Raw genomic sequence first — 22,802 nt, 5'->3', positions numbered from 1 at the left:
AAGGGAGATTAGGGAACAGAACTCATGTAAGTCTGGTTCATGTTCTTATATCTTCCATATCTCAATTCTGTTTTCACATTTCATCAAGCATATTTTTGGGCATCTCCCCTTTCAAATTGTATGCACTCTTCTTGATCATGATATTAGCTGTGAAGTTTCTCATCCTACTTATGAGCATGCTGATTATAACTCAATTGCAACACTGCACATTCAAGGTAGAGAGGCAAATGTTGAGACCTTGAGGCATGGTTTGTTGGAGAGCACACACTGTAGGGAATTTGGGATCATTAATATGGAAGCAATGCCAAGAGCAAACACTCTTAAAAAAACCACTCAGACTTGACGGTTCATTATACAAAGAGGCCAAGTTCAGAAATATTCCACATACAGACAAAGTCTGAAATGATTACCTGCAGCAGTGATTAACTACAGGTAGAATGGGAAGCAGCTTTGATAGGTCCTGGTGGGCAGATTCTCTGATGATAAGGATTACACTTTGGAGGGATTTCAGAAAACCTTCCATGTTTCAAATTCAATTGAGCAATACTGAAGAATATTCCATATCTACAGTCAATTTCACAAAGCTTGGAAAGAATTCTGTGCCAATTTGCCCAAGTTTGGCGGGCAAAAGTTTCCAAGCTTTGTAAAATTGACTGTAAGAAGATAAAATCTGATTGATTTCAATATAAGATTCTCAGGAGCGGGTAGAAGAAATTCTGGAAAAAGTCTTTGCCTCTTAGTTATATCTTTTCTCTGTCATTTCAGGGCAAAATCTAGAATTTGCCTCCTCTTATACAATCATTACAAGTTTTCAATACTACCTTGGTACTCTTTGCCTTTGGAAATTGCCATTGCATCAAAACACTTTTGATGCTGTCAAGATGCCACACTCTTCACCTAATGTCCAATCACTGTCAGCATTAAAGAGGTTCCTTGATGGGAATCAGCACTGGGCTGGGAACAATTTTGAGAGTAGAATGGGTCATGAAGCCACCAGCAGTGGCCATCTGAGCAATAAAGCATATGTTACATATGTGCAAATCTCTGAGTGAATACTTAGCTATCATCTACATATAGCTCCACTCAGCTACCTGCTCATCCGGTTGAGAAATTCACATGTAATACGTTCTGTAACTTCATTACAATTGCAACAAACCCCCAAAAAAATTGACTACATATATCACAATGGCTACATAGGAGATACTTATGAAGATATTTAGCCGTAACAAATGGGGAATTTGGTTCCCAGGAGTCATATTCCCACCCGGGAATCTCTTTAAAGCTGGCAGTGAATGGTCATTGGCTCATCCACTATCCGGTGATACAAGTATTTCAAAGACTACAACTCACACAATGCCACTGCTAAGTGAGAGCATGAGGCAAACAATCATTCTCCTTCATGTTAACTCTTTAAACATCCCTTGCTCAGCAACCTGTAAATTTCAGCCTTGGCTCTCATCTCTACATTCACTTGTTTTGTGTTTATAAGCCTGTTTCATTCAACTCAGACTTATCCAATTTTTTTGAAACACTTGTTCACAAACATGTACATTATTGCTGAGATTTCTCTGGACAATGCAATCAATGGTTCTGAGGTACTTCCAGTTGGTCTCTTGTCCAGAGTCTTGGTTTCAATTTGACATTGACATTTTTTGGATGAAGTGATTATATGCAGCAAACCTGTACATAAAACAGATCTGCATTGACTTTGTTTTACTTTATAGTAATAAGAGATGAATATGGGGGTCACAATTGACAGCTTCACAAGGATCCTATTTTTGAGTGAACTGGTACATGAGCTGTAATCTTTCTTCTTTTCTTGACATGGATGTCTTGGAATGCCTTCCGGTTACCTTTTGAATGCTGATGGTTTGTCATTTTATCTTGGCTAGAGGGGTGTTGAGGAGGATACATTCAAGCTTCACAACAGTGCACAAGTTTGTAGTAGAATGCTGAAGTCATTCGTGGTATAGCACACACAGTTTGCAACGAGAAGCAATTAGTATATTTTGGTTGGGGGATCCTCTAGGTGGGGTCTGTCAACTTGATTTGACTTCAAAACAGGTTTGGAACAGATGCAATGTATCTTGTACAGTTCGACTTCCGTTTTACATGACATTCTTCATCGATAACGTCAAGTCTCTTACCGATCTTGTACAGCAGCTAAGCCAAGGGCAGGATGCTTTTTAGAGATTTGTTCCTTGATCAGTGCATCCACTTCTTGTACCCTACGACTACCTATCCGGACCACTCTCATGATCTCCTCAACGTCAGATGGCATTCCGCCAGACTTATTGATCACACAAATTTCCCGCTGAGCATTCAGAGTTAAGGTCATAGTCCCGGTCGAGAGTTGTTGTTCGAGCCGAGAAGGGTCGAGCAGTATATATGAGGCTGGTAGCTCGAAGAATGCGAAGGTGAGACATATGGGTAGATGATGCAGTGTCAATGGGATAGGTAGACGCTCATCGAAGGAGTGCTGCGGAATTCAAACAGATGATGTCAATGCCGAAAGAATCAGCCGTAAGAACACGTCAGGATGAGCTTCACGACTAATGAACCAAAGTGAATACTGACCACTGTGATTTCTTCGCCGACCAATGTGATATCTGGCCGTCGAAAATTCTGAAGAGCAGCAATAGCTGCGACCGATGCACAATCTAGCATATTGCCCTCGTCATTTAGAAAATGAAGGTCAACTCTGATACACCATACCTTCACGAGCGATAAACAAACAGTTGTGGATCAGTCGTCTTGGCGGTACACCTTTTGCATCAGACACCGGTCAACCCACCTTCTGACCCGCGAGAATACACAGAGCTTCTCGATCAATCACGCCACTTCGGACCAATGTTTTGTCCAGTAAGCGAGAGAGGTGAACTTCGTCTTCTGACGCGCGACCTATATTTCCGAGCGCATATGTCGTCAAATTAATGGAGCAGATATTCCGAAAGGTGATATTTTGGAAGGGTGAGACGTAATTGACCCACCTACCGATCTCGTAAACGAAGCTAGCTAGAGGATTGATTTCTGCAGAAACTTGAAGAAGGCCTTCGAAAGGTCTATCTGGTCTCGGCCTTGTTATGGTAGCTGATACATGAGCAGAGACTCTGTGGAGAACGACGGCAAGCATGAGGTCAACAAGAGAGTACATCAATCAACCTACATAAGAAGAGGATAAAGAAGACTCACCCACCTAGTCCGACCCAGAGAACATTCCACAGAATCCCCATCCTCTGATATCAATAGAGAGATGGGACGTTGTTCAAACGTAGCCCTTCCGTCCAAGCGAAGGCCCTCTCGAAGCGCATCCAATAAAAATTCACGCTCTGGAATTGAAGCCTCGACCTCTCGGACCATTTTGAAAGCCTTAGTTTGCCTAAGTTTGTTGGGGAATCAAGGTGACTGCTTTCCAAATGATGTTTTGAGATTGTAAAGTTCCAGAGATGTGGAAATTTTTCGAAAGTGGGAGAAGACGAAGGCGACAAAACCATGAATCTTAAGGAGGTTTTGGACTTTGTACAATACCCTAACACCTAACATGCCGTAAACTGTTCAAGCATGGAAATCCTCCTTCACGATGGCAGTCTGGACTCTGACTTTTTTATAACTTGCTACGCTCCTCTTGCATCCCTTCAAGACCTCAAGTAGCGCCTATATATATATTAAATTTCACTTAATAAACTCCCAATAAAGCTACATCAACGGCACTATAAAGCAAATATTGCAGGCTAGTGAAAAATTGCTTGTAAGTCAAGAAAGCAAGCACATTGTGTTCAAAAGCTCACCGTTATCATAAGTTAGGTGAGGATGTGGCCCGAGGGATGGATACCATCATACCTACGATTAGATAGCGCCTTCATTGGCGATTGCGCTTCCCAAAGTCCAGAAAATTAACCCCGTACACAGGAAAAGGGAAGCTGAGGCCAAAGCTAGCAAAGAGCAGATGCCTGCAGTTCCCCCTCACCTATTTGTCACATCACTCGCGACAATTGAAAAATTGGAAACTCATTCCACATACTGAAGACCTGCCATTCAATGAAGCTGAGAGCAGTGACAAAGATCCAGACTGACAATGAAGGATTATGTTCATCTGCAAACGAAGATTGCTGGTAAGTTGACCAAGTATGACTGCAATCACTCAATCTCGCCGAAGAACACGCGCCTTCTTTTATAATATGGTCACGAAAAATAGTATTATATGAAAGCAGAAGAAATCTGATCTCACTAGCCAGCAGAAAAAACTTAAGCTCTGAGCACTTCCTCCAAATCTCTGGTGACTATTTCATCCTTTATATATTACTTCAGGTACTACAGAATATCGACTCGATTCCTTGGATTCCACTTGTCTTTACAAACTACATAACAGAAAGCAAAAGAAACAAAGAGGAATGAAATGATGACAAATCTATTTGATAAGAGAAAGAAAACACGAGTGATTGATTTGCTAAAACATTGTATGATATGTACCATTAAAATGAGATAATATTCTCTTTGGATGGAGTCATCTCGATTTGATAATGTTGAATGATGAGAAGTTGAAATAGCTGAGTTCAAAGCTATTTGATAAGACTCAGAGGAAAGCAGAAGATGAAAGTTTTCACCTCAAGCTTGGTACATGCGAGTAATATAACCTCTGTTATTTCATTGTAGCCGTCTTTGAGCTTCCAGATTCATAAAATGATGTTTATGGCTTTTCCAGCTGGATTCATTGATCGATTACCAGGAATGGCCTTGCTATTTTTTAGATGAACTATCAAAGCTGCAGGTCTGACCCAAGAATTCAATTTTTGTTCAGAAAGTCAGAGCAGGCCAGGCAGACCTTGATCCCAGTAGCTTGCTCGACAGAAAAACGCAACAATGTACATGAAGAAAATGTGAATAAAATGGTACTCCCTATATATAGAGCCCATGGATTCAACCTGGCGAGAACGGGCGAATCTCTATGATTTTGATTACCAAGAGGTTATGTTAGTAACGAGCAAAACACCTCCTAGCAAGAGAAGAACTGACGTTGGTTGAACGATGTGAGTTGGTGAAATTTGTCCCCAAAACAAACAATGAACTTTAGCACCGGTGTTTAACTTATGTACTTCTTCGGTTGTTCCTATGTGCTCAGGTTCAATGCTGCTTCATGAAGCGAGAAGAGAAGCACCCGATGAAGAGGTTAAAATTGAATGTTTGGTCAGTAACAGTTTGGTTGACTTGTGCAAGGAGAGTTACACCATAAGTTCTTGATCATGATGATGTGTTTGTTTTTACATATATTTAACATCTTTTGATCGATACAACATAGTTTCTCTTGAATTGACCTAGAAGATGTTGTAAACTTGAATCTGCCCCATTCCGACCGTCGGTTAATCGTCATCATCAAAGTTCCCCTGTCTCCGCCTCAGTCTTCATGCGCCTCGTTTCTTACCTTTCTCTCTGCAGCCGTCAACGCATACAAGCTGCTTGCGCAGGTCAAGAAAGCCTTTCACTTCAACTTGAGATGAATCAATGTATCTTTCATGTTGCGGATGAGTCGATTTGGACGAGATTGAACTGAGATCAGGAGGAGCAAGTTGACAGGTTGAACTTGTATGCATCAAATCCCACTGGCAGGGGTGCCGAGCTAATCAGCGAAGGGTGCATGCTTCATTCCCCCTTTTGAGTTTCTAGGGAGGTTGTGTGTGATTAATGCCATTGCCGACCGACTTAACGTATTGCTTCCATTGTTACTTGAGTGGTTTCAAAAGCTTTGCTTGTTCAAAATCCAAATAAATCGATGCACCGTTTCCAGCTGATGACCTCCTACGCTATCATACCATCTGCTCAATGGTGCTTTCTCGGGTATCCTTTCATCCTACCGTTATCCTCCTAAAAAACAACTCACAGTCGGCGGTTATAATCCTACTCTCCTAAAGGATCGATAGCATTGTACACTACAACCCAAGCCCCCTGGAAGTATTCTAGAGACCTGTAAGGAAGACAGATTGAAGAAGATCCTGTCCAGCTTCTTCGACACACCCTTGCTGCTAGAGCCAGAGCACTACTACAACATACCAGATGCCAGGGATATTTGTTTGTCAGAAGAAGAGTTGGGGTGAAGTTAAGTTCGATGATGTTTGAATATCTGACTGTATTTCTTCAGATTCCATGTGAGGAATTCCAGTCAGAAAGCTCTAAGCAAAGAAATTCTCCAGCTGATCCAAGCTGAGATGCAGAGTTTAAAGAAATCAGGTAGCATAAGCTGACAACTAGCTTTGCTTGGCTCATAATCGCATCTCACACATCCGCCCATCTGCCCTCAGACTGTAATGCGGACAGTTTTGTTTGGTTGAAGCTTCACCCACCCACTCACCCGGTTGGTTGGTTGGTTGATAATGATCGAGTTGAGATACAAACTACAATCCTCTGGATAGCTCTTAGACGCGTTCGAGAAGAGCAACATTTGAGAATTCAAGTCTGAGAATCGAACCTTCCCAATCCCAATTCTACATATTTCCTACCCCAATCAATTTATATATTCTATCCTTCCCAAACTCGACTCCCATATCAGATTTCCTCTGTTTTGCTTTCTTCCCTCCCGCTTGCCAATCTCTTTGACTCGAGCAGGTAAGAAAGTTAGACGAGAAGGTACAATACACACTTCATTATGTTTAGCATTCTCTCATTCTCCCTTTTCGAATCAATGACCACCACAATTACCTTTGCTGATTAGCCTCTTACCTTGATACCCTTATACAGTTCATCTTGCACTCTCAACTTGCGGTCAAATCTCTACCCTGCTTGTAACGAAACGCGACGTGACGACAAAGCTCTAGAGTACAGGAGCACGAGTCAACGAATATCGATTCATTCCAGTCTATTTGTTTTATGAGCACACTTTATCAAACTGAATTCTATGCCACCTATTTCACGATCCATCAAGGTGTGACAGCATACTCAACCAGAAACAAAATCTCAAAGCTGAACCCCTACTGATGATAGTCTCTTCCTTCTACATTTTGACTACAGAAACTCATTCCCACTTTTTACGACTCCCTATTCGGTCAACGCTAAGCGCTTTCGCTGAATATTTGTATGCCAGCTTAGATCCATCATCATATAGACTCCAACAATTGTCTTACTGTCCACGACCTATCACGTCGATAAATTATTATCTTTCTTAACAGCAGACAATTCCACCGCGTTCTATAGAATTTCTGTCAAGACTTATGAGAAAAAGCTTACCCACGAATACCTAAAGAACTATCATGAATTATTCGTGTGGTGTATAGATCTTACACGATTCCTTTCCTCTCGATACCACAGACTTTTCAACCCTTAGTCTCAACCTCTAGCCTTTTGAGTCTCGTCCAGTTCTTTTATCACGCCAGAAAAACGACACAGTCATACCACCGAATCCCACCCAACTTCATCATCTTTACGTGTTTCTCAGCTTTTTCCCTTGTATACAGTTCGAAATTCGTGTCCTGAGGAGCAAATACTGTCAGCATAGCAACACCATATCAGGTCAGGAAAACTCGTCAAGCTAGAAATCAAACCCTCACTTGAAGATTTCAATAAAGTATTCACAGCGGTTCCCTCTTCATTTTCACCAGGGAACAAAAGTATAAAAAGTGAGTTTCATTTCACAATCCTGCATTTCAAACGCGTTTCCCCGCTCAGCATGCAGAATATCGAAGTGCATTCTGAACTCACACCCTGTGATGATCATCTGACCGGGATATACCTGAACTTATCCACCTAGATCGACCTATCACCTCACCGGTCCCAAGATCTTGGTTTTCATTGTTCCTTGAGCAATTAAAGGTATTCAGTTCTTATCAAATTGCTGTGAACAAACTCAAACTTACAAAACTCGTGTCGATGGTTCTTAACTACAGGATAAATTATCTTTCCATCATGGAACAAGCCATCAGACATGATCAACAAAATTCCAACCGCACAAATGAAAATATCACGAATCCTGATCAATTTCAAATTTACCAATCTCCAACAAATCGCGAGATGCATGAAGCAGATACCTCTATGGATGAGGCATTCTTTGCCCCTATGTTTCCACTTGGCCCTACAATGTATAATACTTCAGCTATTTCGAACTCACAATACCAAAATGGACCTGATCATCATAATAACGATGAACAAAGGATAATTTCATCTGGATTAGATTATCACCTATCTAACAATCATCAACTCTCTCTCGATCATATGCGCCGACGTATGGATAATGATCGCGATTTCAGGACCCCTATCTCAAACACCAATCAAGTTGGCATCCATTATGACGGCATGGTTCAATACGACCCACGAGTACCATTACTTTCACCCCCTTCTATATCTCAAGCACACGATATGACGCAATTGAACGATCACGCATATTCACAGCAGTACTATTGGAATCAAGTCCCGAATTATTTTCCGCGTGATCCTACCTCTATGATGATCCCCGACCCGTTCGAAATTCAACAACCACAGCCAATTATCCCATCTAACAAAAAGACCATTGCCTGCCCGCAGGTCACAAACCCTCAGCAGATACCATCGATACCAGCTCATTACATGGAACCCAATCAACCCTGTGACACTACAAGATCAAAACGCTTGAAGTCCTCACGCGAAGAACCTTCAACTCATCAAACTTGTCCATCAGCCGATACGTCCTTTTCATCAAGCACCGATGAGAGCAGTCTCAACGAACTTCATATAATTGAAACCTCAATGTCATCTTGTGAATTACTTGAACCTCCCAGTTGCCCGTCTTCTTCACCGCCTCATGCCAAACATTCTTCAACAAGTACAGAAGTCTTACCTCTTCCTCTTGGTCCTTCAACAAACTTTTTCTGTAACATCAATCAAACCTATAGCCCTACTCAGGAACCATTACCCATCATCGATACCCACAAGAAACGATCTCGTTCAGGCACGAATGAAAAATCTTTCAGTGCACCATCAACGATCCTAATTCATCAACAAATCCCTAGCAGCTACGCTACATGTCCTTCAACGACTGCTGTACCTCTTGACGAGATCGCACCAGGCTTGAATATCTCACAGGTATCTGGATCAACGGTAGAACAAGCACAAGACGAGCGTTCAGTTACAACGCTCACTAAACCTTTGGCTCCCAAGACCTGTACTTCAGTCGAGCCGACCCATTTTGATGAAACAACCAAGCCTGATCCATCCCAGAATTTGACACCGATTAAACAGTCCAAGAACCAAACTCGACTCAAACGACGCAAAAAAGTACGCGGACCAACACTATCTAGTTCTGATAACCAACCACAGCATAAAAGAGATAGATCCAATAGTATCACCAATCAAGAAACACCACCATCAAAACAAGAAATGATCAGTCCAGAAAGCTTAGAAAGAAAACAGTCTATACAAAAAGCTTTAGAAGCATTAGATACTTTAACTGATTATCTTTCAAAAGATGTAAGTGGGAATAATGATCGTAGTAGTTTTGCTACACCTCAACATTTCTTCGTTTTAGGTGAATTAGGTGGTAGATTACGTAGAAGACTTGATTGGGAACGTGAATAAGTTTTGATTTGTTTTGATTTCTCTTAATTATTGAAAGTCTGTGTTTCTTGTGAAGGGTGAAAAGAAGGAAGGATGTGTTTTTTTGAAGGCTTTTTTTCTTGAAGAGATGGACCTGAAGGTATTTTAAATCAAATGTTTAATAAAGAATCTTTTAATGAGGGGAAAAAACCAATTGTATTTCCATGTTAAAAGATGTTGATTTCCAAAGAAAAAATGAAGAGTTGATTCATATTTAATATGTGTGTGTGTGTAGACTGTTATAAATTTTACTTAAGTTGTATCTCTCCTATTCCCCCCAAAAAAGATGAGTTTAGTGTTTTTGTTGTGTTGTGTTTTATGTTTCTAATTTGTAAATGTGTGTCTTATGTGTTTCTTTGTTAAATTTGTTTTTCTTTCTAAATAAGTTTTGGATAGGTTATCTTTGGAAAGCAGAATCAGAAGAAAGAGATGTGAATGGGATAGGTTTACATGATTGGTAGTTTTTTTTAAAAATGACTTGTTTATTTATTGTTTGAAAGAAGATATCTTGATGTGGGTAATAATTATCTCAACTCTCTGAACTGAAGCTGGTTCTTAATCTTGCATGATTTCTGGTAGATGTCCACTGGTGAGAAGAAATACTTTGAATTTGACCCCACTTGCCAAGAGTCTCTATCTAGTTATCAAGTCCAATGAACCCTTGGTGCAGTAGTAGAGATATTTCTGAACAATTCGACATGTCCGCTGATTACTTTTTGAAATCACAAAACACAAATAACAGACACCATGCATCCTACACTTGTACTGGTATCTTATATATATATTTCACGCACGCGTAGAAAAAGAAGTGAAAAAATGAAAGTATATACTAAAATCAATAAAAATTGTGTACATACAAGGATCCCATTCCAGGATCCGCACAAGATAATAAAAAGAACTAGATGATAAAGATGGTGTCCAAATTCATAGGGTAAGAAAGAAGCAAGACTAGTTTAGCCACATATATGAAAAATAAACATGGGAATGAAAAAAGTCCATATTCGAGACCTTCGTATATTCGATCGAAAGTTCGGAGCTTTAGTCCCTTTGGAGGCTAGATGGACTGAAAGACACGTAGGTTTTGGGATGCGATAGAAGATGCGTCAGGTTTTGTTTCATACATCATACTGAAATTCAAGAGCTATTTCTTACCTCAAATCAATGATCGGTAAAGAAAAGTAGCTGGTCTCCGATGTGAGTAAGCTGGCAGCTGCACTATACCACCCGATACTGCATAGCAACATTTGATCCATCGAGTCAGTTCTGGATTCTCCATGAGCTATCTAAGTGGAAATGACACTCACCCAGAAGTGACGAGTCCTTATGAATGATACCCGTAAAGATAAGATGAGATATCGTTCATCAGGCTGAAGTCTACCTTGTGGAGCACAACGAGATCACGACTCACCAAAGATTGCACCGATTTTGGTGAAGATGGTTACGGTAGGATAAAACTTTCCCAACTATAGAAAGATAATATCAATATCAATAAATTTTAGCTAGTTTGACATACAATAAAAGTGAACTTACACCAAGTAAAAGGAAAGTAACATCAAGGCAGAAAAACAGTGCCACAAGTGCTACCGAGGAGCGCAGAGAGGCGACGAGTAAGATAAACTAACGAAATTTGCATCGCAGATATATGCAACCGTCAGCTCGCGTTGCTTTTCACAAGACGTAAAGTGATGCGAAGTTGGATCAAATGAAGAAGTGGCCAGTAAATAGCTCAGAGACTGACTGTAAATATGAACTGAGAAAAGGTTTGAATCGTCAATAATTGAAATATGGCTTCTTCTAGACTTTCAACTTATGTTAATCTAAGATCAAAGATACTAACCCATGTCATAAGATATAAACCAAGTGCCTGATCAAGTTGAGCAGCGGCGTGTCCAGTGTATGAGGAAAGAATACCTGAGCTCGGCCAGAAGATTAAACCAAAGCTAAAGACACAATTGAAAAGAGATGAGTAGGTCGGCCTTTCGTGCTAGGTATGTCATGATTTAGAAATCCTGAAGAGGGATTTAGGTAATACCTGATCCAAAACCCGCCTACATTCCACGAGCAATGTCATGAAAAGAGTCATACTCGCGTAAGTTATAAGACAGAAGAACATCTATTTGAACAGATAACTCACCGTATGAGGAGAAAGCAGTGGCGCCAAAAGTATTACCTGTCCACAGCCAAACGATAACCAAAAATCAGTCAGTTAACCTGAGATGATTTTGTCGCCGTTGCAAGCACTTTCTGGGCCTCCCTGTTACTGGCGCCTACACTTCTGATCGTTTGACAACACTTACCAGCCGCAAATTCCCACATACCAGCCAACAACTGTACTAGACCACCTAATGAGAGCGCAAAATGTATTTCAAAATGAGTATGCAAACTGAAGAACCTTGAATGAATTCCTGAAAAACGGACGGACCATAGCTCAAAGCTATACCGACGATCAAGTTGGGAGTCGTGATCCCGCGACTTTGAAGGTTAAATAAGGATAGCAAAAACGTCGTAGCCGCAAAAGCTGAAAGATTGAGAATGAAGCAGAAAAGATAAAAAAAGATTAGAATATGTGTGAGATTGATTGATTTCGAATTTGACGAAGATCATCATCAGGTATTGATCAAATCAAGAGTAGCTTTGTGGAGAAACCGACCAGATAGACCCAACGGAGCAGGATTGGCGAACTGGATGACGATCATAGGGTCAATAAATCCGAATTCAACAGAGAAAATCTGGTAGAGATAAGAGGTATTATATTTAACAAACCCTGCGATGATGATAGAAGGTTGAAGTCTGAAGCTGCGAAAGTGCTTCGAAGGAGTCTTGTTTTAGATTAGATGAACTTCTCATGATACTTAGTTTTCGAATGGAAATATCATCACTCCGATGAAAAGGTGTTGTACTCGAGGAGATGGACATGTTGGTATTTGTAGCTCTTCTTTGAGTATGTATTCTGTAAGTCGGGGGGCTTCGGATCTTGTTCATAAATTAAATGTAATGAGTAATAAATGAAGGGCAAGAAAGGGAAGATTAAGGATAAAGGGAGATCAAACAAAGAACTTTTTAAGATTCGGTTAATGGGTAAATAGAAGATGATTATAGTGGATTTGAGCCGGTTGAGAAGCGAATGAAGTGAGTTCTCTTGGCTACAACTTCAAGCATTTGAGAAAGCAAAAAGGGAATTGGGGGATTCTTGAAGAAAAGCTCAAAGAAACTGAGACCAGTGGGTTATCAATTCATTCACTCGCACTGGGACTGGGTAGGTAAGCCGTAGAACTAGAGAGATATGCAGATCACCGAATGTGTATTTAAGAATACGGTACAGGTTTGTGTGTAGTCAAGAAAGATTTATCACGATGTCGCCGCCTTCAAAGGTGGGAAAGCAGATTCACAATCAAGAGGCCAGTTAAACTAAATCACCGAACAAGCGCCACCCACACACACTACCAGCATCCCGAGTTTAGGGCCATCGATCATAGGAGATGGATACACCATCGAAGCGCGCATCCCCTCACCCATGAAAACTTCGATTTGATTGAATGGCTTTTGACTGAGAGTGTGAGAAGAAAGCAAAATTGGCATGGATTCAGGAATATCTGAAGCGAGCTCTTGACTTGAAAAGGCAGTGTCGGACAAGTGGGATTAAGTAGAGCAAGGTAGATTGGTAGGAGATACTATCGAGTATAGCTCAATTCACATCCTCCACTTAATTGATTCATACCGGCCGTATTGGAGAACGTAATCGAGATGCATGCTTTGAATTTATTCCTTCACAACACCAGTTGGCTTGTAGAATTGACAACAGATCTAAAAGTACAAAAAGTACAAACCATATAAACCCGCATGTCTTGTCAGGAGTACACGTGCAGAGTGCAGACTGTGCACCCTGAGTGAGTCTGGTCCATATTTCTGACGAATTTTGAGGAACAAGACCATGAGAGCTGATGAAAAGCCGGCCCACTAGTATGTATCCCGGAACCGCGGCTGCATCCACTTCTATCCACTCCACACTAAGCTGTGTTGCTCACCTTGGACGGTCGGACTATGCACAGTCTCAGATGTTTGAACATAGAGAAGCTCTTCCGAGTTGTGGTGCATATAGAGCCGTCCAACATTGTCCTTTCTGTGATCGATCACTTAAGTTTTGATCATGCCGATTAGAACCCTTGTCCGTCTATGCATACATGGACCAACGAGTCATCGGTAGTCCTTCCGTTGCAAGACATATTGTATGTGTGTGCTTTGAGATCAATGGGGTGGTGTCTTCTTTGATTATCGACCGTAGTGCGTATGACGACAATTCAGCCCTATTCAACCCGTCCACGTCGATCGATATCCGCCGATATTTCAAAAACAAACACAGACCAAATAACTCGTCGATCAGTGGTGATGGACTACGGACAAACAGAATTATGTATGAAGCGGGGGATCTTGATTTCTTAGAATCGCTGCAACAATCATTTATGTAGCTGATAGGTAACGAGAGCTGCCTTACACAAAAACCTTGGGTGTTTTTTCTTTGGCTCGATACACGCGCTGAAGAATATTATATCAATGAAGGGGAACGCGAATGAGTGCACATATCGGCTTTCTTTGGCTTCTAAATCCAATTTGCAAATCGACCTTGCGCTTGCTCCGGTCTTCCCAGAAAACTGATCCTGTATCAACGGTCCGGGTCCCGTCCCGACCTGTTGACAGTATCCGGAATCTGAGATGAGATATGTCACATGTGGAACCGATTGAAAATTATCAGCCTAGCAAATTCAAATTCAAATTCAAAAAAGACGATACTCTAAAACTCACTCAATTTCAAGATGCCAACAATTGCCGTGGAAAAAGATAGGTTCTTGAATGAGTTGGGAAAAAAATTCAGTCAGTTGATCATCATTCTTTTAGCTGTTCATGTAGAATTTGAATGGTCCTGACGAGATCAACATCATCTTGAATTGTTTTGGTAGCTCATCAGGAATTTGATGATATGCTATTTGACTATGGATTGGAACTAGACGAAGATGTCAGTGAATTGAATCGAGGGAACTATTTCAATTTGATTCACACACTCATTCACGATCGCCAAACCAAAATCTATAGACATCTTTAACTACACCCGATGAGAAACCATACAAGTTAAAGATCGAAGTGCCGGCCAATCGATACGATCTACTTTGTCATCAAGGACTTGTCTTATCACTTCGAACTTATATCGGAACCTCTCCTCCTCCAAGTTTCAAGTTAGTGGTACCAAAACCTGAGAATCAATGGAAGGTTATCGTTAGGAAGGAAACCAGTCAGATCCGTCCTTTTTTCGCTTCGGCTATCCTGAGAGGTATCAAATTCGACGATCAAAGATATAAAGATTTTATCGATTTACAAGATAAACTACATGGTAATCTGTGTAGGAAGAGGACATTAGTTGCGATCGGAACTCATGACCTTCAAAAGATTGACCACTCTAAGAAAGTGATCACTTATGAAGCGCTTCCACCTACCGATATCAAGTTCGCACCTTTGAATAAAGAAAAGGAATACGATGCTACGGAGATGATGACACTTTATGAGGTAAGACTTTCTTTTTTTCGTCATTTTGATGGCTTCTTTCAGCTGAGTTAAATGGATTCGTATCATCCAGTCCGATAAACATCTCTCAAAATACCTGCATATCATCAGGGACTACCCCGTGTATCCGATCATATATGATAACTCTCGTACTGTCCTTTCGATGCCACCCATGTCAGACATTTTTTTTTCCTTTCCATCCTAGCATTTGACACGAGACCCTAATGCAATGTCCCATCTTGACGATGACCACAGAATCAACTCTAATCGCACCAAAATTACTCTTGACACTCAGGATGTCTTTATCGATGTGACAGCTACCGATCAAACTAAACTTGATATTGTGATCAATGTCATCATCACAATGTTCTCTCAATACTGTTCTGATCCATTCACGTAGGTCTTTGCTCTATTCCATCTGAACTCAAGATCTTGACTATTCACAAGAGAATATACCCGAGGCTCACTCCTTTTGTGATAATGTTGCGTCGTATGAATATAAAAGAGTTGAGCCAGTAGAGGTTGTTTACGAACATGACTTGGCATCATCCTATCAGTCACCAAAAATCGACCCTCAGACCTTTGCCATCCGTCAATCCTATATTAACTCTGTCACAGGCTTAAAACTCAGTCCTGAAGATTCATGTAAACTACTAGCCAAAATGGGACACAATGCTTCATCATGTGTATCAAAAACCGATCTCACCAAAGCCATCAACACTTCCACATCCGAACAAATTTCTAATGCACCTTTATCAGATTTAATCATCGTTCAGGTTCCTCCAACCCGACCTGATATTCTTCACGAGTGTGATTTGGTAGAAGACGTAGCCATTTCTTATGGTTTCAATAACCTTCAACAAACTTTTCCAAGTACGAATACGGTTGGAAAACCGTATGAGATTAATAAGCTTTCTGACCTTGTTCGAAAAGAATGCGCATTTGCTGGATGGCTTGAGGTTTTACCTCTCACTTTGGTTTGTGATTCCTTGTTTTCTTAATTACAGCTTGAAAGGAACAAGATGAAGATGATTGTCATCACATCAATTTACTTATCTCGATTGTTTCTTTTTTTGTTTCATGATTAGTGTTCGCACGATGAAAATTTTGCTTTCTTACGTAGACCTGATGATAAAACAAAAGCAGTTGTACTTTCAAACCCAGCTACCATTGAATTTCAAGTAGTACGAACTTCATTATTACCAGGATTATTAAAAACGATCAAAGAGAATCGAAAAGAAGCATTACCGATCAGGATCTTTGAAGTCTCTGATATAGTCTTGAAAGATGATACATTAGAACGTAAGGCCAAAAACGTAAGAAGGTTAGGTGCTGCCTTTGTAGGTAAAAAAGCTGGGTTTGAAGTCATTCATGGCTTATTGGATCGGATCATGGCCATGCTTGAAGTGAATTGGAGTGGGGATGATGGATCTGGTAAAAAGAAAACTGGTAAGAAAGGAGAATATTATATTGAACAATCTGAAGGTGATTTAGCTATTCCATTTAATCCTTGACGTTTCATTTGAAAAACATCATGAACCCTAGACTATTGACTTATCTGGAGCTTGCTAAAATAACTCATCATCATCATTTTGGTTTGCATACAGATCCAACATTCTTTCCAGGTAGATCAGCTAAAATTATGTTCAAACCGATCTCAAGTTCATCGAATCATGAAATCATTGAAATCGGTCAACTTGGAATTTTACATCCTGATGTTTTGAAAAACTTTGAATTAGATTATCCTTGTTCGACTTTAGAAATTGATTTATTACATTTCCTTTGAACGAAAAAAACAATAATACATCTATACTTTTCTTGAAGGGTTTTTTCTCTTCTTGCATTTAGGCATCTGCTTTTTTTTAAAGAGGTTTTAGAAAAAAAGCTTGATTGTTTATGACAAACTTGTTTTGATTTTTGTTCGCATCGTTTAAGCTTTAGGGTTTAGTGAAATTAATGCGCCTGTAGTGTGATTGAAGGAGCCCAAAATCCTGGTAGTTCACACCAGTTGATAACTTCACGAGGCTGGCTTGACACGCATACATGCTTGAGATATGGTCAGTATTGAACAAATCAAACGTCTTTGGGTAGATAACAACTACCAGGGGTTCACATGCTTAGGTTACACAAATATCGATGATGGACGATGACTCTGACTTCTGAAGGTGCTTCATGTATGTATCAGGTCTTAAGATTGTAACTTGTTTGGTTCATGTCAATGCAAAACTGTCAAATCTTCATCATTGTGATCTTTTTGAGCCAAAGTATTGAGGGAGAAACGGAAGAGATTCGAACCCGCGACTAACCCTTTTGGGATATATGTACGTTGAAACACGGGAATTACGTCATGGCGTGTTTGGTCTCATACTCGAACGTCCCCCTCGCCTTTTACTAGGGAGACCCGGGGATCAAGCACAAATGCCATATTACCAATCTTTCGCAACCACCTTGGTGGTCATGTTTTTGTCTACTCACTCACTTTTTTTTGACCTCTACTGAGGTAATCTTCAGGATAACTGAATTCGAATGTAAGATTTGAGGAAGAGTTTTTTTTGTTGGCTGAGAACTACAAGCTGTGTTTTACAAAGAAAACCGATCGTTTTGTTTGACAACCTGAGTTTATCATATTATAAGTCTTTGACCAGTGATTTGATCATCTGGATGATACATAGATTCGATAACCAAAACCCCAGTTAAGGGGATTACGATGGACGTGGGGGATTCGTTTATGAATTTAAATCTTCCATGATGCCAATGGGCTATCAGATGTAGTCAAAGGCTTTTGAATAGTCATCCTCATAGTCTCAAGTTGAGATATTCATGAGAAAAATTTAAACGAGAAATTGCTCAAGAAGCAGTCAATGAACATGAGACCCAATTGACCACCAGCTTTATAGAAAAAATGTTTCGTATGACAAGCTCAGTCTTTTTCAATAAATTTTTTTACCTAGAGTGAGAAATTGGTCAAATGAACTCAGTTAAGATGATTTATGACTTTGTGGAGTGGTTCGTATTGAAGACAAAGCAATGTTATCGATTTTTTGAAGTCAAAGGCTGAAGGTAAATTCAAGTTGTAAAGATGGGAAACTTGTATGGATTTCCCATTTGCTCAGCGGGCTCATGATAAGCTACATCCGTTTCAGGATCAACATCTTCCTCCATACATGCGGTCTTTTTTCTCTCTCTTCATTTTCTTTGTCCACTTCTTCATGTCCATCTTACCCCCTTTGACTTCAACAAGATTGGCTTCGAGTAGAGCAGCTGGATAGATTTTAACTTTCCTTCAATCTAGAGTGGTATCAAAACAACTTTATTGGTGAACGTCCGTTGTGGATCTTTCTGTTGTTTCTTCGAAGTTTACATTTCCATGGAAAATTACGTACCGAGACTTATTCAATAAGATGAGTGCATGATCAAAAGCAGAACACAGTCGAAAACTTAACTTAACAAAGTGTTTGTTGGAATGCTAATTTTCAAGAACAACATAGGAGAAGAAATGAATGAATGTTTTGAATGATACTGAACTTGATTGACACCATGAGTTTTGATGATTGAATCATCACTTGAATAAAAGTCAATCTTACAGGGAATCATCGGGAGTGAGGCATGTGAGAATTCGCTGTGTCTATGGTTCACTTGACCATATAGGATTGACCAGATGACTCGGTGCTGCAGTGACATTGGCTGATGAACGGCATGAAATCAAAGATCATCTTATCAAGTGAAGCGCAAGAAACCTCAAGAATTGTTTTGGTTTTTGATGAATTCAAATTCAATGATCTGTGATTGAAGTTGAATAAAAGTGGCTGCATTGATGATCCCAAGCGAATGCCATAGGATTTGATAGATTTAATTTACATAATTTCTGAATCACCTTTCTTTCTTTATGGTAATCATACAAAAGCCAATCCGATCAAAGATATGCATTTATCATTGTACTTACCACATAGCAAGACATAGCACAAGAGAAGGCTTGAATATGAATTCAAACATCAAGTTCATAACAAACTGATCACAAACTTCGTAGTCCATACAACATCACATATTGCAATTAGACAAATCCTCAGTGTGTAAATTAAAAAAACTGACGGAGCTCGAGCGGGGATATTTGTAGAAGTTAGTTATAGTGTGCCAAGATGGCTTACAATCCCATAGTGTGAATGTGATGAGATATATCTTTAGACTATAATCTGATGACGACTGGCTTACGATCAAGGGATTATGAGTTTGTATTTGTTTGTTACTGATCTAGACTCAGACTCAGACTCAGAGTTGTGTTGACCTTTGACCTGTTTGACATCATATTGTAACATCTCAACACCACTCTGGAGTCTGGTTCCTGAAATAGATCATTCGTCGGTTCCGATCAAAGGTCAAGAGTCAAAAACAGTCAGGAATCAAGTTAGAATTAAAATGATTTGAAACCTGACCTGAATTAAAATTCCTCAAACTGCTGCTAGTTTGGAATTGTAACTGTAACTAGAGTCTATGATCCGGATGATGATGATGATGATGAATGAGGATGATGACCATTCAAATCATATAAAAGGAGGTCATCTTTGGCTCTCTTTACCTTTTGTTCTTCACTTTCTTATCATTCTTCATCTTCTCTGTCTTTCAATCGATTACACTATTCACTTTATACCTTCTCATTTACCATTATCATCTTATCAGAGAACTTACCTCCATTAAACACAATCTCTAAAATCTTATCAAACCTCAACTTTACCAATTGTAAGTCAGTGGAGATAACTTTTTTTGAAGTCTTCTCGATTCTATTTTCTTGGCGTGATGATTATCCTCAAGTTAAAGATATCTTCTTGAGGAGAAGTACATATGTTGATGATGAATACATGTAAAATTTGAATTGGTCTCTTGGTCTTTTGCTTTCTTTTTTCTGTCTTACTCATTTCTTCTTGGTTTATCTCGCTACCAACATTCACAAATTGAGTATTTTGATACTAAGCAAAACGCTCTTTGACCGCTTAAATTGAGTTCATCGGTCTCAAACTTCAATATGAATATCATATCTGTTCAAATGCAAACTTCACATTTCACGCTCATCTCTCTTGACCCACTCACTCTGGGCTTACATCTCTTCCTCAGCTTGAATTGAGTCTAAACCGCCTTACTTCCTTACTTCTCTTTTGCTTGAATTCAAATATCACAAGATCATCTTTTTTCTCTTCAAAGCACAGGTGCTTCACACATTCCTATAGAGTTCAATTGGATCGATTCCTTGTTCTCCACAAAATCATTCATTGATAAACTGGATACATATACTTCTTCATTTCGTTACCTTGAGGCCCATATTACTCTTGGTTATTTCTCAATCGTTGTCTACACTTTAAAATCGTCATCCTTGATTTTCATTTACGGATCTTCATCATCTGTCTGATTCATCTTCATACAAATCAATCGTTGATAAGCCAGCTATATCTTGACTTGGTTACCTTATATTGCCTTTGGTTGTTCTTTCTCCATCGTTGCCTACACTTTAAAATTGTCATCCTCGATTTTCATTTACCGATTTTCGCCATCTGTCTGATTCATCTTCATAAGAACTCACCCAGATCTTTCGTATCTTTCCTTCTGCCTCACTTTTCTTCAACTCTGAAAATCCAAACCTATCAATCAAAATCAAAAAGACACATCAATGGCTAGCCACGAAGATTGCAAAGATCCTCAAATCATGACTACCTCAACTTCTGGTATGGAGAACTCTCAACCGGCCTTTCCTTACTATCATCGAAAGGTAAATTCATTTCTTTTATATATGTCTTTGTTCTCTTACAAGTTTACTAATCCCTTTTTGTTCTCTTTAGTTTGCCAACCCGGCTCCTTTGGGCTTATCTGGTTCGTTGGTCTTTCGACAACTTTTTCTTGACTTTTTCTGATGCGTTCTTTGCTTTGATCAGGCTTTGCGGCCACTACCTTTCTTTTATCCCTTTTCAATATGCAATCGAGAGGGATCACCACTCCCAACTTGATCGTTGGTCTTGCAATGGGATATGGTTTGTTACTCTCTCTGTCTTCTATCTATCTTCTTGTTTTGACTGATTCGGTTTTTGTCTCTCTCTCTCTTAGGTGGATTGGTCCAGTTATTGGCTGGCATGTGGGAATTCGCTGCTGGTAATTTCACTTATCTCACTTTTCTATCGGTACGCAATTAATTCTAAGCTCCTGCGATTATTTCTATAGGTAACACTTTTGGGGCCACTGCCTTCTCTTCTTACGGTAAGTGTCTCACCTTCTCATATGGTATCTTTGGAAGCACAACTCTGATCATGCCTTGAATCGTGTTGCTGGTCCTTATAGGTGGATTTTGGATCAGGTCAGAAACATTTGACACGTTCTGATTGGATCCTCATAACTGATGATCGATCCACATAGTTTTGGCCTCATCTTCTGGCCACAATCTGGAATCCTAGCTGCTTACACGGGTGCAGAAGGAACAGCTCAACTAGAGAATGCCTTGGGATTATACCTTTTTACTTGGGTTTGTTCTCTTCCCTCTTCTTTCCCCTCTGAGTTTGAAGACGACTAATCTGTTAACGTTTGCTTTTCAATTTTGTTTTTCAGTTTATCTTTACCGTCAGTCTGAGTTTTCTTGCTGAACACATGACACCGTACTGATTTTTTTCTTCGAGCGGTTTAGTTCATCATGCTCGTTGCTTCCCTTCGGTCTTCGCTAGCACTCGTCACGCTGTTCTTCTTTCTCGACGTCACGTTTCTAGTATTAGCAGTGAGTATGATTGCTGCCTTGAGTTTCATCATTGATATTGATGTTCCCCATCTTACCTCTCTTTTTTGTAGGTTGGTAAATTTTATCCCGCAACTACTCAAATTACCCACGCCGGAGGTGTACTTGGTAAGTCAAAGGAAGTCACTTTTCAACTTGGCGTCTACATAATGCTCATCTGTGTTTTGAATCTTGCATGAACGCATAGGTTTAATCACCGCCTTTATTGCTTGGTATGTTGCGGCGGCGAATTTGTTGACAGCTGAAACTAGCTTCTTCACTTTGCCTATTGTCGATCTTAGGTATGTCCCAATCTAAGTAAAACAAAATGTGATGGTTACTTATTCCTATGATTCTTTCAATAGCCGGGATCGTCGTACAAGAAGAGATTAGATCGCCTTTTCTCCATTTGACGGCACTCTTGAAAAGACGCTAGCTGTCGACCTGATCAACGTAGCAAGTTGATGATTTATTTTTACCTAGTTTTCAGTTGCATGGCATGTCTGGTTTCAATCTTCTTTGTTGTTTGTGGGTAAAGATTGTCTTACCACACTCTGTATATTTATCTTTTTGTTTGTCTTCTTCTTTTTGTTTTCTTCTCAAGCTCCAAGATCTAGAGATTGATTGATTGTAATCAAAGCTGAAATTGTTGAGCTGATGATTTTTCCAGTGGCGTGCTCTGCTGGATTACAAAAATTATTGCATCTTACTTTTTTTTGATGAATCATTGTATTGTGAAAGACTTGCGACTTGTAGAGTGAAACGAACATGCACCATTTCATTTTAAATCAACATCAGACTAGACTTGACTCTTTTGCTTGAGCTAATGGGGACAATTTGCAGCCCTGCAGTTGTGCTGATAGCCAAGTTGCCAAGACCGCCCTTGGTGCGGAACTTTTATTTCGGAATCAATCGCAATAGCAGTTTCCACCTATCTGATTGCCATTCATCGAAT

General features: G+C 39.9%; 5 protein-coding genes across 5 annotated transcripts; 3 read left to right on the top strand and 2 right to left on the bottom strand.

The window, feature by feature from the left end:
• Positions 1–2,143: 2,143 nt before the first annotated feature.
• On the bottom strand, positions 2,144–3,360 carry MELLADRAFT_33545 (uncharacterized protein; the record flags this gene model as incomplete). The annotated part of the gene is made up of 5 exons (XM_007405452.1): positions 2,144–2,479; positions 2,578–2,715; positions 2,795–2,901; positions 2,995–3,110; positions 3,197–3,360. 5 exons carry the CDS (start codon positions 3,358–3,360, stop codon positions 2,144–2,146), a joined length of 861 nt encoding a protein of 286 aa, XP_007405514.1.
• A 4,530-nt stretch (positions 3,361–7,890) lies between these two features.
• Positions 7,891–9,534, top strand: MELLADRAFT_59860 (uncharacterized protein; the record flags this gene model as incomplete). Its single annotated transcript, XM_007405771.1, has 1 exon — positions 7,891–9,534. One exon carries the CDS (start codon positions 7,891–7,893, stop codon positions 9,532–9,534), a length of 1,644 nt encoding a protein of 547 aa, XP_007405833.1.
• A 1,056-nt stretch (positions 9,535–10,590) lies between these two features.
• Positions 10,591–12,248, bottom strand: MELLADRAFT_92280 (uncharacterized protein; the record flags this gene model as incomplete). The annotated part of the gene is made up of 12 exons (XM_007405451.1): positions 10,591–10,606; positions 10,705–10,782; positions 10,857–10,872; positions 10,961–11,006; positions 11,083–11,169; positions 11,291–11,302; positions 11,390–11,463; positions 11,585–11,600; positions 11,687–11,722; positions 11,764–11,894; positions 11,975–12,070; positions 12,203–12,248. The coding sequence occupies 12 exons, from the start codon at positions 12,246–12,248 to the stop codon at positions 10,591–10,593; spliced, it is 654 nt and encodes a 217-aa protein (XP_007405513.1).
• Positions 12,249–14,307: 2,059 nt separating this feature from the next.
• Positions 14,308–17,090, top strand: MELLADRAFT_115324 (uncharacterized protein; the record flags this gene model as incomplete). The annotated part of the gene is made up of 8 exons (XM_007405772.1): positions 14,308–14,421; positions 14,508–14,563; positions 14,641–15,108; positions 15,179–15,279; positions 15,361–15,501; positions 15,611–16,082; positions 16,194–16,590; positions 16,713–17,090. 8 exons carry the CDS (start codon positions 14,364–14,366, stop codon positions 16,889–16,891), a joined length of 1,872 nt encoding a protein of 623 aa, XP_007405834.1.
• Positions 17,091–20,761: 3,671 nt separating this feature from the next.
• On the top strand, positions 20,762–22,563 carry MELLADRAFT_115323 (uncharacterized protein; the record flags this gene model as incomplete). Its single annotated transcript, XM_007405773.1, has 12 exons — positions 20,762–20,860; positions 20,931–20,961; positions 21,024–21,119; positions 21,193–21,237; positions 21,307–21,342; positions 21,424–21,439; positions 21,499–21,604; positions 21,688–21,699; positions 21,764–21,850; positions 21,922–21,976; positions 22,056–22,149; positions 22,213–22,563. The coding sequence occupies 12 exons, from the start codon at positions 20,762–20,764 to the stop codon at positions 22,238–22,240; spliced, it is 705 nt and encodes a 234-aa protein (XP_007405835.1).
• Between the last annotated feature and the right edge of the window lie 239 nt (positions 22,564–22,802).

The sequence above is a fragment of the Melampsora larici-populina genome (genome assembly GCF_000204055.1).
Source record: "Melampsora larici-populina 98AG31 unplaced genomic scaffold MELLAscaffold_4, whole genome shotgun sequence".
In the NCBI taxonomy this organism is placed as follows: Eukaryota; Fungi; Basidiomycota; class Pucciniomycetes; order Pucciniales; family Melampsoraceae; genus Melampsora; species Melampsora laricis-populina.
Note: the sequence above shows the minus strand (reverse complement) of the source record. Positions and strands in the feature narration are given on the sequence as shown.